Genomic DNA, 16,668 nt, shown 5'->3' on the forward strand with positions numbered 1-16,668 from the left:
TAAGGCATTTTACTGCTAACCAGAACATTGGTGGTTCAAACCCACTAGCCACTCTGCAGAAGGAAGACTGGGCAATCTACTTCCATAAAGATTTACTGCCTCGGAAACCCAAGGGGTCACTATGAGTGGGAACTGACTCGATGGCAGTGAGTTTGGTTTTCTGGTTCCAATTCAAAATGCTCCTGATGAAGCATTAAACAATCCCTCCAGCTATACTTCAGAGTATAAAGTGCCTGAAGTTCAAAAGCAGGCACTGAATTTTATTAATCTGGTTTCTTCCAGTGACTTACTTTATAGGAGAGAGTCACTTGTGCTGAATCAAGTAATTTTTCTCTGATACTCTCTTATTTTCATTCTGATCTACGAACACAAAAGTGAAATTGTAAGGGTTAAGTCTTCTGCTTAGGAAAGGTGATCTCTCAGAGGACCATGTAAAGTAGGTTTAAAAAAAAAAAAGAAAGCCTGAAGCGTCAAGTATCTACAATTTGAGACAAATAAACACTGCTAAAGAGACTAATATACTAACATGTGCTCTATTTAAACTTGCAAATGACTTTTGGGAACATTGTAGGCATGGATTTCAAATAGTTTTATGTGGCCTTTCAGCTTTCACTAAAAACCCCAATGATCTACTTCTACATATAGTTGCATTTTTTCCTATATACTGCTCTTACATCTCTACAGCAATAAGAACCTCCCCTACACTTGAGGAGTATCAATTTCACAATCATGCACTACTGCTTTTTAGAAAGTTTTCTATTGTCCTGTAACTACCACCTAAACTGATACTCATGTACATACATTTTTATGCAAATATGTGCATGCTATATGTTTCTCATACTGTACCACCTTTTTCATAAGCATGCTATCAATTTTTTTCCTATGTTGCTAACTTCAATTTCAGTTTTATTTATTTTCTGTTCAACAAATTTAATGTTAAGTCTTCATCTTGATGCCTGTTGACAGAAAGGTTTGGTTCCTGACATCAGACCCGTACCAGCCTACCAGTAAGTTTTTAAGGCAGTCCCTTCTCCTGCCAGGATTCCTTCCCTGTTCCGCAAACCACTTTCTCCAACACAAGAAAGAAATCTTTTTTCCACAACGTAAACAGTCCTCACCAGAGTAGCTGGCCCCAGCCCAGGAGGTGCGCTGGTCTGTGCATCCTAGGCTGGAAAGGCCACTCAGGTAGGCTTTTGACTCTTCTGAGTCCATGTGGATGCCACATGGCAGGTATGCAATGGCCTTCACCCACCACAAGACCAGCCTGTGCTTAGGCTGTGATAGCCTCATTAATAGCCCTCGCCCAACCCTTTGCCTGTTTCTGGCTTGATGTACCTGGGCACAGATCAACTACAAAGAACTCCCCACTCTCAGGCCCAGCCATGAACTGTCCCAAAGCAAATGCAGTTTCAATTGGTTATATTCCAATTACGTGGGTACTACCAAACTTAGTCCATGACTTCTTGACCATGGCTCATACCATTACAACACAAATATATCAAAAGCAACATTTCCAGATTACTGAATGAGGATGAATGAGGCCAAAATTCACTTCTAGAAATGTCATGAGACATGAGCAGTGTATACATGGATATACTATGCCAGAACTTTTCTTTTCATAAGTTCATCATTTCTGCTCTTTATGTGTGCCTATGCACTATGGCACTTGACTGCTAACCAGGAGGCTGCCGGTTCAAACCCACCAGCTACTCCTCAGAAGGAAGGTTGGGCAATCCTACTTCTGTAGTGATAACTGCCTCGGAAACCCAAGGAGGGGTCGCTAGGAGTTGGGGCCGACTCGATGGCAAATAACAACAACAACAACAACATGCACTATTTAGGATCTGTGGTGGCGTAGTGCCTAAGGCATATGACTGCTAACCAGAAGGCTGGCAGTTCAAATCCACCAGCCATTCCTTGGAAGAAGACTGAGCAATCTACTTCCATACAGATACCGCTTTGGAAACTCAAGGAGGGGTCACTATGAGTCGGAAATGACTCGACAGCAGTGAGTTTTTTTTTTTTTTTTGTACGCTTTACGTGAGTGTACTAGTTGTGGGGTGGTGCAAATAAAGTACAGACCAGAATTTTTTAGTTACTTTCTTAAATTCTGTCAGTTTGCAACTTAGTATTTTTCCCCATAAATTTCCTTACCTCTTTTTTAGTTTTTAAGATGCTGGTAATGGTGCCTAGTTATTTTGGAGATTTCATTTACCACCATCTATAGCAATTCTCATTCCCAAATAAGCTTACCATCAGTTTTCTCCTCAAGAAAGCCCTATTGATTTCCTATTCAGGATCACCACTTACTGCCTCTGACATGGTATACTTTTCTGACAGCAAACACTTTACTAGCCTCCCATTTCTTAAGCTCACTGAGGTTTTCTGACAGTCATGCCAACAACGACAAAACAGAAGCTGTTGTGTGCTGTCAAGCTGCTTCTGACTCACAGTGATCCTACAGGACAGAGCAGAACTGCCCCATAAGGTTTCCTAGGCTGTAATTGTTACAAGAGCAGATTGCTAGGTGTTTTCTCTCATGGGGCGGCTGGTGGGTCTGAACCACTAACCTTTCAGTTAGCAGCCAAGAGCTTTAACTAATGTACCACCAAGGCTCAAAACAGAAGTAAAGGAGTACAATTCTAATGTTTTCACTTAGTAGAAAACATTAGAACTTATTAGAACCTAAGTGGAGAGAATAAAAGGCCAGAAAGAAGGCATTTTAAAAGTAACTGAATCTGAACCTAACACAAAGTCAACATCCTTGATTAACAACAGTCACAAAGACAGGTTTATTATTTCTAGTGATGGCAAGATTATTTCAAAAGGGGGCTCACTGATTTTCAGAAAGCAAGCTCAAGCCTGAGACTGTTCAGGTAGAGTATAAAGAACACAGGTTTTCTAATTAGCTTTGTATTTAGAGTAACTACCCTGTAGATATAAAGTACAAAAGGCCTGTCATCATCTTTTCCTGTGTATTACAGTTCTATTAACATTGCCTAAAATTATATGAGATTTTGTGGCAGCTTTGTAATTTGCTAACCAATATTAACTAACATGTCTAGGTATTTTTCACTCTACCTCTCAACATAAGATTTTATACTACTTGAATTTACATACACATTCTTTCAATTTCCCAATTATTAGCACATGCTTCAGCCTGTTAAATTTATAAATGCTGTCCTTCAGGAACAGCTATCACTTCCCTGCTTTAATTTCATTGGTTAGGTTTTCATTTAAATCTGCAATCTAAGGATGAGCTTCTGAAATTATATAAACGGGAACTCTGGTGGCATAGTGCCTAAGGCATTTAACTGCTAACCAAAAGGCTGGTGGTTCAAACCCACCTACCAGCCACTCCTTGGAAGGAAGATTGGGCAAACTACTTCTGCAGAGGTACTGCCTTGGTAACCCAAGGAGGGGTCACTATGAGTTGGAACTGACTTGACGGCAATGAGTTTTTTTGTTGTTGTTGTTTTGTTTTTTAAATATAAATCCACTGCCTCGAGTTGATTCCGACTCACAGCAATACTATAGACATATATCTTCCATCAGATCCTTGACAAACTGTCTCACTCTGTATCTACCCATCCCCAGTTAAGAAGTATAGATTAAGCTACTGGCAACAATACCTATATACAATGGTACAAAAGAGTCCTGTGAGAATTATCAACTGTAGTAAAGCACAGTGAGAAAAGGTAGAGATTCAGAAGGAATTGTAGTTAACTGTACCTCCACACCAATAAAACCAGGCTTGACATCCTTTAAATATACTCAATAAAGAAACAGTTCTGTTACAGACTGACATAAGGGACATAAATGGGATCCTCAACCAGAAAAAATAAATCAGTGGAAAACTGGTAAAATTTGAAAAATGTCTATAGCTAATAGTATTGTGTCAATGTTAATTTACTAGTATTTATAATCTTATTATGGTTGCGCAAGATGTTAACATTAGGGGAAGCCTGGTGAAGGGTATACAGGAATCCTTAGCCCTATTTTTGCAGCTTTAAAAGTGGAAAACCACTTCAAAATGAAATTTTGAAGTTAAAAAAAAAAAAAAGACTTTCAGTTTCTTGGATTATTTTCTAACTGAATTAGGTCAAAATTTAATCAGGTAACAAATCATGCAGGTGGTGATGTTTGTGTGCCATTGAGTAAGATTTTGATTCATAGCCAACTCCATAGGACAGAACAGAACTGTCCCATAGGGTTTCCTAAGATGTAATCTTTACAGAAGCAGAATGCCAGGTCTTTTCTATGGGGCTGCTGGGTGAGTTCAAACTAACAACCCTTTGGTTAGGAGCCAGGCCCTTAAGCATTGTGCCACCAGGGCTCCTTTATGTAGGTACTAGGAACAAATGATTAGAAAATATATTTCGGATGCTTACAAAGCAGTCTGGGTTAATATTCTCATGATACTAACAATATAATTAAGAGACAACATTTATCCAGTAACTAACAATCTACAACAAATAACCAACTAATTGCTGTTATTAGGGACATCAAATCAGTTTTGACTCATAGCAACCCTATTTGCAAGAGAATGAAACACTGCCCAGTCTTGTGCCATCCTCACAATCATTGCTATACTTAAGCCCACTGCTGCAGCCACTGTGTCAATCCATCTCATTGAGGGTCTTCCCCTTCTTGAAGCTGACCTCCTTTCATTTTCCAGGGACTGGTCCCTCCTCATAACATGTTCAAAGTACATGAGATTGAATCTTACCATCCTCGCTTCTAAGGAACATTCCAGCTGTACTTGTAACAAATCCACTGCCATCAAGTAGATTCCAACTCATAGTGATGTCCCCCTCACCCCCAAAACTGGGTTTCCAAGGCTGTAAATCTTTACAGAAGTAGATTGACTCATCTTCCTCTTCTGGAGCAGTTGGTGGGTTTGAACCACCAACCTTCTAGTTAGCAGCCAAATGCCTTACCCACTATGCCACCAGAGCTCCTTTATACTTGTACAGTCTATGGTATATTTACTATTTTTCACCAAAACACTAATTCAGACTCATCAATTCTTCTGTGGTCTTCTTTATTCATTGTCCAGCTCTTATATGCTTATAAGGCTACTGAAAATACCATGGCTTGGGTCAGGTATGCCTTAGTCTTCAAAGTGACATCCTTGTTCTTTAACATTTCAAAGAGGTCTTTTGCAGCAGATCTGCCCAATGCAATACATTTATTTCTTGACTGCTTCTTCCACTAGCATTGACTGTAGATCCAAGTAAAAGGAAATCTTGACAACTTCAATTTTTTTCTCCATTTATCATGGCATTCCTTTGGCCCAGTTGTTGGGATTTTTGTTTTCTTCAATTTCAGCAAGCAAAAATGTGTCATCTGCATATTGCAAGTTGTTAACTCAGTCTTTCTCCAATCCTAATGCTGCATTCTTCATTTAGTCTAGTTTGTGATTCTTGAAAATTATATAGTTCAGATTTACAACTATATAGAAATCATAGATGAATCTCTGATATAACAGTGGGTGAAAGGTACCAGACACAAAATACATAACATATGATTCCATTTATATAAAACATTAGAGGTCAGGAGTGGGAGAAGTAGTGATTGAAAGACAGCATGAAGAGGTCATAAAAGAGCTTATAATACCATTATCTATGTCTCGATCTGGGTGATGGCTACACAGGTGTGTTCAGGTTGAGCTGTATATTTGTGAATGGTGTACCATTCACAAATATATTAGATAGGTATTGTATCTAATAAATGTTTTTCCCAAAATAGGTCATATGGATGAACTTTCAAAAATGAAATCAGCCAAATTCTGAAATCTTACCCTCTGAATTAACAAGGACTGTGGGTATAAATGACAGACCTAAACTTCTCCAAAGAAGAGCAAAACAAAACATATTGTCTCATATGGTACCCATAAAATGTATGACATAGGAAGCTTAGATCTGATTTACTCCTTACTTCAAAACAGACATCTTACAGGAAAAAAAATGACTGAAAATACTGAAAGTATTTTCTAATACAAAATACTAGAGATTATTTAAATAAGAATACTTAGAAGAAAAAAAAATCCAATACTTTTTAAACTCACTCATTCATTCATTCATTCACTCACTCACTCACTGCTGTTGAGTAGATTCCGACTCATAGCGTCTCCTCCTTGGGTTTCCGAAGCAGTATCACTATGGAAGTAGATTGCCCTACCTTCCTTCCGAGGAGTGGCTGGTGGGTTTGAACCGCCAGCCTTCTGGTTAGCAGTCAAGTGCCTTAGGCACTATGGTACCAGAGCTCAGTCAAATGTCTTAGGTACTATGCCACCAGAGTAAATAATCACTGTAAAAAAACTTTAACAGAAATCTAGCTGGTAAAAAAACGAACATAAACTTACTTAGACTTGCATTTTAGATTAGTAGCCCATGTATACTACTACTCTTATTTATTTCTCATTAAATAATGGTGCTACCATAAGAAAGGACAAACAAACTCAAGGGGATGACGTATCTGACAACTATTACTTTTATTAAGTATATTTATGCATTTCCTTCATAATTGCAGAAGTACTCCAAGTATTTATCAATGAGATTAAACCCTCACAAGGGATACAAATTCTTGTTTTAGTGCACCTGACCTAAAATTTCTTCCCTCTAGTACTCCTTTACTTTGCTGGGCTGGTTTTTAAACCAAACCCACTACCACAGAGTCGATTACAAGTCATAGTGATCCTACAGGACCAAGCAGATCTGCTTCACAGGGTTTCCAAGGCTGTGAATCTTTACGGAAATAGACCACCTATCTTTCTGACGCAGAGCAGCTGGTGGGTTCAAATCACCAAACTTTTGGTTAGCAGGAGAATGCTTTAACAATGGTTACAAGGGGGTAAACCTGTTTGCTATATACTCTTACCCTGAGATTTTCCAAACAAAGGGACTCCCAAATGAGAAGCTGCTCCCCACTGATCATCAGGATAGGTTTCTAAACTGGTTCTCTTGGTTTAACAAAGCAATACCAAAACTAAATTTGGAAAATCAGTCTTAAAAGAAGAGAAATGCCAAATTTTAAAGCTATTGCTCTGAAATGACAATAGGCTAGAAAATCGTTAAAAATAGACTTCTTCATAGTTAACTCATCTCCTAGAAAGCTAACTATGGAAGCCATGCTATTCATTTTAATAAACAGTCTACAGCAGATTGAGCTTCCAAAGAAACATTTTATTATTTTTTAACTATCAGTACCTATTGTCCTTACATTTGAAGATGGTTTCAGCTGATTGATTCTCTGAGCACTTGGCAAGTGACAAATAGGGAATATAGTAAACAATGATGGCACCTACAGGAAGAAGGAAAGAAGGCTTGAGTAGCTTCAACTTCAGGACAGTAACTGAATAAAGCACTAATACCAATGGAAAAAGAGGTTATCTAAATATAGGCTGAGGCAGACTGGTGGGTAAAAAGTCCCTCAACTTGCTAATTTTAATTTAAGTAGGGAAGGAAACCAAGTAACCAATTAAAAAACTTTAAGTCAGTGTAAGAAAGATGTATTAATTGTATTTTGATTAAAAGATACTCTGCTACACTGAAATAACCCTGGGAAGAAAAAGACACCCCAGTCTGTCAAGTAAGTCAAAACTAGGGGTCCTCAGATCTACAGCAGGTTTAATAAAAATTGGCACTGGGTTTAAAAGCTGTCCATACTGAAAATGATTTCTAAGATTTCAAAAATAAGAGTATCTATCAATATTGATAGACAAATTTATACTTCAAAATAAGATGAGGTAAGTAGTAACTCCATGCACCTATTAACAAGTGTACAGATATTTACCAAGTAAGTTGTAGGTACCAAACCAAAACCAAACTCACTGCCATTGAGTCAGATCTGACTCATAGTGACCCCTCCTTGGGTTTTCGAGGAAGTATCTTTTCAGAAGTAGATTGCCCAATCTTCCTTAGATGGTTAGAATAAATCTAGCCACTATTGCTCTTCTCCATTAAAAACTGAATAAGCTTGTTGAAAGGAAGCAACTAGTCAATTTCTACTCGGCTGGGCCTGTCACCTTGGTACCAATAATACCTACTTACAATGAAGAATGGCTGATCTAGAATATAAATTCTGATTACACTTCAGCATTAACACACTATAGACTAATATCCATTAACTTTTTTGGCTATGAACAACATGGTCCAAGGAGAATAGAAAATATTTTCAACTCATAAGAAACTACACAGCAACTTGCCTCATTTCTAATACTTAAAAGGTTTCTGGTATCCAAAAAATAAGAGAGATAAGGTGTATTTAATTGCAACAACAGATGATGAGCAGGCAATTACTATAGTTGGTTTATAGTGAAAAAAGGAAAACTTTTAATATTAAATCCAAATTATAAAAAATAAAACTGAAGCCTTTTTATCACTGTTTTGATGAAAATAATATATAATATTCACACTGATGTCATGGCAAGCCATGGAAGGTAGATATTTGAAATAAATAATCATACATTTAAAAGCTACTATTTTATTATATCTCTAAATAGAGTATTAATTTTCTCTTTTCTCAGGGAAAAATAAGTATATCACAAAAGTATTCATAGGAGCTCTGTAGTATAGTACCTGAAGTATATGACTGCTAACCAGAAGGCTGGCAGTTCAAACCCATCAGCCACTCCTTGGAAGGAAGACTGAGCAATCTACTTCTGTAGAGATACCACCTCGGAAACTCAAGGAGGGGTCACTATGAGTTGGATCCAACTCGACAGCAGTTAAGTATGGTTTTTGGTTTGGAAAGTATTCATACTTTAGCTATATTTGGTAAATAATTTGAGTGATTAAATCTTCATGCTAGTTTGTCTTAATTTATATTGCTAGAGAAACAACCATATTTTTTCATATATAGCATGCTCATGTAAATAATGTGTGGAAGTGACAAAATTGTATCAAAAAAGGTCTTGCATTGTGTACCCACACACACATACACTCACGTGTCTTGTGACATTTCCAGAAGTGAATTTTGGCCTCATTCATAAATCATGCGCTATCAATTCGAAGCATAAAGTGAAGCCTGCACTGGCATAAATGGCACTGAGTAGCTATCAACAGGAATCTCAATTCAATCTACATTGACATAATTATCACAGTCATCTTCTGACTCTGGTTTTTAATTGGAGGAGTAAATAAACAAAGCAAAACTGATACACAATCACTCTTGGCTCAAGAGTTGAACATGAAAACCTTATTAGATCATCTTAAGGGAAACCATTAAGCTATGTTAGGTCTGCTTATTTCACAGTCTAATTATGTATTATTAGCACCAACATCTTTGATCAACGATCATGAGTCACCTTAGTCATATACTGACAAGTATATAAAAAGACCTTTACTTCTTGTAAAAAGAACTGCAGTCAGCAACATGAAAAAAAAATGGTATATTTTTATGAAAATAACACATGGAGTTGCATGGTTTGGAAACTGTATAATGTGCATTATTTGTATAAAAATATGGTATTTAAAATTTGGTTTTATATGCATAGTACTACAAACTTTACAACTTCCTGTTCTACATTAACTATTTTAAGACATTTTTGGTTAAGGAACACATCACCAAAAAAGATACTTGGTTAGAAATTTCTTTACAGTGACACACACAAGCAAATCAAGCCTAAGAATGTTACCATTTCTAGGCAATGTAGACCATGTCTTAATATGACATGTACATGCACTTAGTAATACTCTTCTATGATGAAAGAGATCGAATCCATGAATGTTAATCAAAACTATGCCAAAGGACACAAATGCGCTGCCAGGCAGAGTCAAAAGAATCTAACAAAGTTATGCGTGAATTTTAAAAAGATTGTTTGTGATAAACGTCAGGTAATTATAATGATGGAGTGCCAATAAATATTCAGCAAAGTATCTGAACAGAGCATACACTACTTAAAAATGTGTGTTTAGCAGAAAGATAAACCAAAGTATCTCTTACCATAAATAAACTCCAATACTTTATTCTATATTTAAAAATGTTAAAAATAAAATCTAGTAATATTTCTGTGAGAAAACAAACTTTTAGTGGTTTACAAATCAGTAATGCAGATCTATAGCAAACAAAGTTAACTTTAAAGATTTTTGCCAAAAAATGAAAAAAATAATTATCTTGATACCTTGGTTTTGTCCCTCCACAAATTTCTTAATTTGAAATAACATTTTGCTTTGAGTCACTAAGACTTTTACAGAGGAACTGTAGAAAACAGCACAGAAATTAAAATAACTGTAGTTTATTTCATAGAATAAATTTCTACATTAAAATAAATATAAGTGGATATTTCATACCATAAAATTCAATGGAATATGTAACTCCTTAAGAAATAAAAATACTTAAAGCATACAAAATTAAGTAAAAAAAGAAAAAGTATGTTTTATGCTATATAATATATACCAAATACAAATATAGATTGTATTTTTGGTTTATTTTGCTGCTCTGTCCCATGCTACATACCATGTGATCCCCCCTTGCCTCAAATAACAAATAATGATCAGTTTTAATTATGATAAACTATTACAGTGCAAAGCAATTCATGCATACACTTTTTGCATGTATGCATTCCATACGTAAGTATTCATACCTATCCCAGAGGTTCTTTGATTCCTGAAAGGTGTTCAAATGGAAAGCTTGGTAGAAAGCAGTTGAAGGATTCCTGTGAGATCCAAGAATCAAATGGAAACGAGGTTGAGAATGTACAGTAAAATCACTACTTTTCAAAAAAAAAACTGGAAAATTTTTTATTTCTAATACAGTGTAACTAACTTTAATAATTTTTTAAAAATGCATAAGCTTACTTAAACACTCTGTAAGATTAAAACCTAGACGAAATGCAGCAGATCATGACAACAGTTCAGGATCACAGTTCTAAAATGGACAATACAGAAAAACTTAAAAACTTACTGGCATCCACTTATGTGTGTATGTATGAATATGACTATCAGATGCCTCTACAAATCCCTACATGTTTAGCAATTTAACAAAGCTGTTCTCGGGTACAGTATTCATGTAAAATAAGGTGTAACTTGCACTGCAATTGCTATGGCAGTTTTCTAACCACCTGTATTAGTAACAACAACCAAAAACAAAACACCAAAAAAAAGACACAAGTCACCCGACTCATAGCAACCCTTCCTTGGGTTTCGGAGGCAATATCACTATGGAAGTAGATTGCCTAACCTTCCTTCTGAGGAGTGGCTGGTGGGTTTGAACCTCCAGCCTTCTGGTTAGCAGTCACAGGCCTTAGGCACTAGGCTACAAGAGCTCCTTGTATTATTAGTACAGTACCTCTTTAAAGGGTAACAGGCTATTTACCATAATCATCATTCATCTCTACCATGGAGAGGGGACACATTACACAGAGCTATCACCATAGAATCTTAACTGATGGGCTCACTAGGGTAAACTTCCAGTATGTGTGATTCACATCTTACCTACATAGTGATTTTTCAGGGGACTAAACTTTTGACAAACCTTCTTCTGAACAGTCCCCTTCATTTCAGCATATCCCCCAAACTACCCCCCCCACCTCCAATCTGTCATTAGTTAGGGAACTAACAAAAACTTGTCACTATCACATCTACAATTCCTGACTTATGTTGTAGCAGAGTAACAGCAGCAGCTTAAGGCTACAAGCACTTATTATACACCAGACACCAGTTTAAATGCTTTATATCATTAATTCAATTCTCACAACAGCGTCTTTCATGAGTTAAGTGATATTGCTAATCCACTATGCTAAACATATAGCAGAGTTAAGGTTTAACTTAAGTCTTCTCTTTCTCTCTGAAATAGTGATATTAACCCTATCCTTTCAGGATAGAATTGAGAACTGAGAACATATGTAAAGTTTCTGACATACAGTCAATGCTTAGTGAATGACAGGTATTATTTTATCACCAAAATGAGGTTCAGACACAGCATTTCAATTTTAAGGACTTAGTGTCTTAAGAGCATCTCTGTAAGAACACAATTACCAGGGATCTGTATCAACCATCATTAAGCAAAACAAATCCTCCTCCTCATAATCATTAAGCAAAACAAAACAAATATAATGCTTTGAAAACTCAGATTAAGATTTACTAATTTGTGTTACTGAATTTTTAAAAATTAATTTTTTAAGGAAGTTTGTTAAATTTTAAACAATAGTGTACTAGGAAGGGCAGACAGACACTACATGCCAAAATGTCACTGAAGTAATTGTTTGATTAAATAGGAGTCAATATAGGTACTTCTTTTTGCTTGCCCTAATTCAACTCCTCCCTATCCCCCTTCATCCATTTCTCTATATTTTTCTCTTGACTAAATCGAAGGCATTCAAAGGCACTGATTAGAACTGCTAATAGCAGGAAAAGACCAAGCTGTTAACTACTGTTGATTTAACAGTTCACATCCTTTCCAGATATATTTGTTAGACTACTTTTCACTATACTCAGAAAGTATGCCAAATCAAATGACAATCTTCAAATCAACTGAACTGAAAATTCTATTTGGGTTTTGTCTTTTAAACCAGGCCTATTCAGGGCTATATGGGACCAAAGAGAAAGGTATTAAATAGAAAAGAATAACAAAGAATAAACCTGGAAGTTATTCTGCAAGTTTGGAATTAGAAGTTCATTAAAGAGTACCAACAACACAGGCATAAGGATGATATTCTTTAAAAGAACTTCAGATCCCCTGAATTAGAAAAACCAAACCAAATGATGTGATTTAATGTGAATCAAACTCATACTCAAAATAAATTGGTTGCAAATGAAGTCATATGACTTACATTGTGAAATTCCAGCATTTTTGCAGCACAGAATCTAACACTGGAATGTTTATTATAAGTCAAATAAAGAAGTGAAAAAAAAAAAAAAGATCATGTACCTACAGCTAGTAGTGTATTTTGGGGTATGAAAAGAACCTGTGAGGTAAATTATATATAAAGGAAACTAAAGTTATTAGGACATATCAGAACAAATACTTAGGCTGTAAAAGCTAGCATTAATAATTAATTACTTTAGCTATATAAGGAGCTCTGGTGGTGCAATGGTTAAGGCATTCATTCACAAACCCAAAGGTCAGTTTGAACTCACCAGCTGCTCTGTGGGAGAAAGATGATGTAGTTTGCTTCCATGAAGATATACAGCCTAGGAAACCCTATGAGGCAAGTTCTACTCTGTCCCATAGGATCACTAGGAATTGGAATCAACTTGATGGGCATGGGTTTTCTACATACATCACAAATTAAAAAGCCATACAAGGTTATATAATCTGTATTGTTGTTGTTGTTATGTGCCATTGAGTCGGACCCGACTCATAGCAACTCCTCCTTGGGTTTCCCAGGCAGTATCACTCCGGAAGTAGATTGCCCCATCTTCCTTCCGAGGAGTGGCTGGTGGGTTTGAACCGCCAGCCTTCTGGTTAGCAGTCAAGTGCTTTAGGCATTATGCTACCAGAGCGCCCCAAAATTTACATAGTCTTATTATAAAAAAAGGAGCCCTGGTGGTGCAGTGCCTAAGGCATTGACTGCTAACCAGAAGACTGGCAGTTCAAACCAACCAGCCCATCCCTGGAAAGAAGATTGGGCAATCTACTTCCATAGTGATACCATCTCAGAAACCCAAGTAGGGGTCGCTATGAGCAGGATCCAACTTGATGGCAGTGAGTTTGGTTTCTCTGGTTGAATTTACCTATGCAAGATAATAAATCAATTTTTAAGTGGAAAAACTCCACCTAACTACTTTCTCCCATCCCAATTATTGCAAATTCAAAATATACAAAAGAGAAATTGAAAAGCTGCCTTCACCTCTGTCCTCTAGTCACCAATTTCTGTCTTCAGATCAATCCACTGTTACCTAAGCATTCTTCTAAGGCTCTTGAACAGAGTCTTAATTAGGATCATTTAGTAGATTTTTTACAGCTCTCAATCTCTCAAATATTCCCATTAATATCTTATATTTACTCCATCAGAAACCCACCAAACCGTATACATGTGATAATCATTTTCATGTAGCCTGAGATCTTGGATTGCAGGATAGCTTACTTCTTTAGCTTACCACTCACAGAGCACAAGAAAGTTGAATGACTCGTAGTTTGTCACTTAAAATATTTTCTTGAGCATTCAACTTAGTGAGTATTTGAAAACTTCGTTTTTTTTTTTTTTTTTTTTTGTCATATAATACACTGGTAGCAGGACAAGGGGCTTGGCAAGAGGAAGGTTTAAGCTAGCTGCTTTTCTCATGAAGCATGTCTCTATGTATGAATTCATATAAATAGAGCTAGAAGGAACCCTACAATCTAAGTCTCAAATTCTAATTTTACCAATGAGGGAAAATCAGTGAAGTTAAAGTGGTGGAAAAACCAGAACTAGAACACAATTTAGTCTACTTCTTACTACATCATGATTTTTTTTTTTGGCCTAAAACAATGTCTTCTTTTTTCCAACTATAGCCATACCATGTAATTTACACTTTATCATATGAAGTATCCCTCTCAGATCAAAATAGAAGACTTTGGTATGATTCGTACCATTTCAAGGTAATCTAATCTAGAGGAGTAACTGACACTGAAATATTGGCATTTCTATGATGGATGGTTGCTATGTTGTTGGTAGGTGCCATCGAGTCATTTCCGACTCATAGCAATCCTATGCACAGCAGAACAAAACACTGCCTGGTCCCGTGCCAGTTCCATGATACCTTCTATTCTTGAGCCCATCGCCACAGCCACTGTGTCAATCCATCTCGTTGAGGGCCTTCCCCTCCTTCGTCGACTGTCCACCTTACCAAGCATGATATCCTTCTCCAGGGAGTGGTCCCTTCTGACAACATGACCAAAGTAGGTGACATGAAGTCTGGCCATTCTCGCCTCCAAAGACCATTCCGGCTGCACTTCCTCCAGGACAGATCTGTTAGATCTTCTAGCAGTCCATGGTACTCTCAGCATTCCTTGCCAGCACCAAAACTCAAAAGCATCAACTCTTCTTTGGTCTTCCTTATTCATTGTCCAGCTTTCAAACGCTTATGAAGTGAATGAAAATACCATGGCTTGTGTCAGACGCACCCCTAGTCCTCAAGGAGATATCTTCGCTCTTCAGCACTTGAAAGAGGTCCTTTGCAGCTGATTTGCCCAGTGCTATACGTCGTCGTCTGATTCCCTGACTGTTGCTTCCATTGGCTTTGATTGTAGAATACCAAGCAATGTGAAGTCTTTGACAACTTCAATCTTTTCTCCATTTATCATGATGCTGCTTACAGGTCCAGTTGTAAGGATTTTTGTTTTCTTTATAGTGATTTATAATCCATATTGCAGACTATATTCTTTAATCTTCATCAGTAAGTGCTTTAAGTCATCCTTGCTTTCAGCAAGCAAAGTTGTGACATCAGCATATTACAGGTGGTTAATGATTCTTCCTCCAATCCTGACGCCATGTGCCTTTTCATATAGTCCATCTTCTCGGATTATTTGTTCAGCATATAGATTAAATAAGTATGGTAGCACACAACCCTGACGCACTTCCTTCTTGAGTTTAAACCATGCAGTGTCCCCTTGTTCTGTTCAAACGACAGCCCCTTGGTCTATGTACAGGTTCCTTATGAGTACAATAAGTGTTCTGGAATTCCCATTTTCCCATCGTTGCAATACAGCCTTACATTATAGATGGTTCACAAATTACTTGTATATTTCAAATTCTCTTAAGAAAGGTGGTATTCCTGTTTTTCAAATGGGGAAGCAAATGGCTTAGAGGGCTAGCTCAAGGTCTGATGCCTCACGTATGTACGTCACACAGTTAGATTTCTGCTTAGGCATGTTTGACCTCACTACCTATCAGTCTTCAGATATGCTAATACACATTTAAGTACATGATTGATTTTATTTGCTCAGAAGAGTTCCCTTCCCCTTTTTTGTTTTTGTTGTGGTTTGTTTTCAAAGGCTAGGGAGACCTTACACAAAGCAAGGATTTGTTTTGGTTTGACATACAAAACCAAAAAAACTCAAACCAAACTCATTGCCATTGAGTCAATTCTGACTCACAGCAACCACCACTGGGTTTCCAAGGCTGTAAATCTTTACGAAAGTAGATTGCTCCCTCTTTCTTCTGTGGAGCAGCTGATAGGTTTGAACTGCTCACCTTCTGGTTAGCAGCCAAATGCCTTATCCACTATACCACCAGAGCTCCCTCAATATACAAAACTACTTGGTAAAAACTGGATTCTAAGTTTACCTTAGAAATACGCTTTAACTCTGCTTTGAGAATCATTTATTCCCATATTAAACTTGTGTAAAATTATGAAAAGACATAGCCTAAAACATTAAAAAGTAACATTTTAAAACATACTAGCATTATTTACAATTGGTATGTCAATTACAAAGCCTTCTATAGCATACTAGCATTCTAGCAATACTCTATAGTCAAATTTTAGTGAAAGCTTATAGAAAAGGAGGCTTTAAATAAAATAATTAATAATATTCAGATTTCACTTATTTGGCCTGCCTAATCTGATGAGACACTAGTTGTTGTTGTTGTGTACCGGAGCTCTGGTAGCATAGTGGCTAAGACACTTGCCTGCTAACCAGAGGGCTGGCGGTTCAAACCCACCAGCCACTCCTCGGAAGGAAGGTTGGGCAACCCTACTTCTGTAGTGATAACTGCCTCGGAAACCCAAGGAGGGGTCGCTA

General features: G+C 37.0%; 1 protein-coding gene across 1 annotated transcript in view; it reads right to left on the reverse strand.

Annotated features, from left to right (window-relative positions):
• TSC22D2 (TSC22 domain family member 2) overlaps nucleotides 1-16,668 on the reverse strand; it is a 53,698-nt gene that overhangs the window by 29,812 nt on the left and 7,218 nt on the right. The window contains exon 2 of the mRNA XM_007940176.2: nucleotides 10,589-10,660. Coding sequence (XP_007938367.1) covers nucleotides 10,589-10,660 — 72 coding nt within the window. The remainder of the gene's footprint in view (nucleotides 1-10,588; nucleotides 10,661-16,668) is intronic.

Source organism: Orycteropus afer, unplaced genomic scaffold (genome assembly GCF_000298275.1).
Source record: "Orycteropus afer afer isolate SDZICR_OR568_19922 unplaced genomic scaffold, OryAfe1.0 scaffold00066, whole genome shotgun sequence".
Taxonomy (NCBI): Eukaryota; Metazoa; Chordata; class Mammalia; order Tubulidentata; family Orycteropodidae; genus Orycteropus; species Orycteropus afer.